The 1,732-nt window shown below is 40.1% G+C and overlaps 1 protein-coding gene across 1 annotated transcript; it reads right to left on the minus strand.

Moving 5' to 3' along the window:
• LOC112456233 (elongation of very long chain fatty acids protein AAEL008004-like) lies at window positions 1-1,726 on the minus strand. Its single transcript, XM_025018645.1, has 4 exons — window positions 1,625-1,726; window positions 1,159-1,342; window positions 904-1,025; window positions 1-759 (listed from the first exon to the last, which is right to left on the minus strand). Exons 1-4 carry the CDS (start codon window positions 1,700-1,702, stop codon window positions 496-498), a joined length of 648 nt encoding a protein of 215 aa, XP_024874413.1. The 5' UTR covers window positions 1,703-1,726; the 3' UTR covers window positions 1-495.
• Window positions 1,727-1,732: the final 6 nt, after the last annotated feature.

Consider the following 1,732-nt stretch of genomic DNA (forward strand, 5'->3'; position numbering starts at 1 on the left):
TCAACAGGCTGCAAGATATTCCGTATCATTTAAAATTATTAATATATAAATAATATAAATAGAGGCAAACAGAATGCATTAACCTTTTCATTATTTCTCCACTTAAATCACCATATATAAAATGCGACGATTTAAGTATCCTACACGCTAATTATGCATGCATTGTATCCTCGACGACTTAGCTGTTCGATATAACTCCGTTATCGTACAAGAAGATACGTATAATGAATGGATCGCTTCCGTTTGTATAAAAGGCTTGAAAGTTCAACCGTTGAATAGTCAGATGTGTTTCAGTTTGCGCAAATGTCCGGTCGCCTCTGCGTTTTGGTTTACGTTGTCTTTTTTACGGCGCGTTGAACGTTCCTCAGCGTGGAACGTTCCGCAGCCGTAATACGTCGGCTAGATTAGCGGGTTAGAGACTGCGGTGCGATTCAAGTGAAATGGTAGTGACCGTCTCATTGCGATCGCATCGTCTCTTTCCTCGGCTGTACCCGTTTAGTCGCTTTTCCCTTTTCCGTTCGGTATCTTGTGGCTGCTCACTTTCTCCACGGCACCGTTCGCTTTGGTCGAGTTCTGAATCGACGGCGGCGCTGCGCCGTCGTTTTCCTTCTTGGAAGCATAAGCATTATTGTAGAAGTCCGAAAACAGGAAATAGAAGAACATCGCGTTCGGCAGCACCAGAACGACCGACCATTTCGGATAGTCGCAATCGTAGAACAACAATAGGCAGCTGTGTATAAAGGCGATACAGAATTGGGTCTGTTGAACAAAGATAGAAACAATCAGTTAATTGTGGATTAAATAATTTGTTAAGATAAAATGATTGGTGCAAATTGTAAAAGAAAATGGCAGTTTTTTGGAAACCAGATTCATCGATTAAATGTCGATTTATTTGCTCCGTACCATTTGTAGGTTGGTAATGTATTTCTTCCACCAGAGATACCGTTTATGCTGATGGTGAGGTAGCAATGCTGCCAGTAGATAATAAGTGTACATGATGATGTGCACGAAGCTATTTATAATTCCTGTAAAGAAAGCACATGTTGAATCCACATATGTGATCTCGATCCAATTGAAGCCGGCGGCGAACATGTACAAGTAACATTACCAGAAAAGAAGAAATTCGATGCATTATATTACTTATTTATTTTAACGTACCTACAAAGACGCCATGGCCACCGGGATAATACTTTGTAGCGCCCCACGATATCATTGGCATCACGGTATGATGGTACATGTGAAGAAATGTGATTTGCTTCTCCTTCTTGCGCAATACGAAGAACACCGTGTCGAGGAGCTCTGTGAGTTTCGCCAGAAAATAAATGTAAACGTCTCTTGCGACCTAAAACAAATATCGCGCAAGCGGATGAAGATATAATTAGCAGACATTCCATTCCGTTCTCTCTTTCTGTCGCGCTAGAAAAATTTAATTACAATATTCGCATTGTCTCAAACGAATGAAAATATTTTACATTCAAGCCGGGATGATGATAAAATAACATATGTATATAACGTTTTCTTTCAAGTTATGAATGAAACAAATGTCGAGGGTAAATTGTTAGCTAATTGAGAACTCGGTGAAAACTTAGGGATACATTTAATATGCAAGAGAGTATTTACATACTCTTAGAGCATACGGCGCGTACGAAAAATCCACCGATTCGCATGTCAAGCTGTAATTATGGAAGAATATGGCTTCCATGCCTTCCTTAAATAGCCATGTGCTGAGAAG

The sequence above is a fragment of the Temnothorax curvispinosus genome, unplaced genomic scaffold, assembly GCF_003070985.1.
Source record: "Temnothorax curvispinosus isolate PA1 unplaced genomic scaffold, ASM307098v1 QBEX01006658.1, whole genome shotgun sequence".
NCBI lineage: Eukaryota > Metazoa > Arthropoda > Insecta > Hymenoptera > Formicidae > Temnothorax > Temnothorax curvispinosus.

Bases quoted from the DNA above. Each gene is read 5' to 3' on its own strand.
- LOC112456233 (XM_025018645.1), bottom strand. From the start codon at position 1,702: ATGGAAGCCATATTCTTCCATAATTACAGCTTGACATGCGAATCGGTG. The intron at 1,026-1,158 runs GTACGTTAAAAT...CTTTCTTTACAG, and splicing joins TGGCCATGGCGTCTTTGTAG to GAATTATAAATAGCTTCGTG. The intron at 760-903 runs GTACGGAGCAAA...TTTGTTCAACAG, and splicing joins ACATTACCAACCTACAAATG to ACCCAATTCTGTATCGCCTT.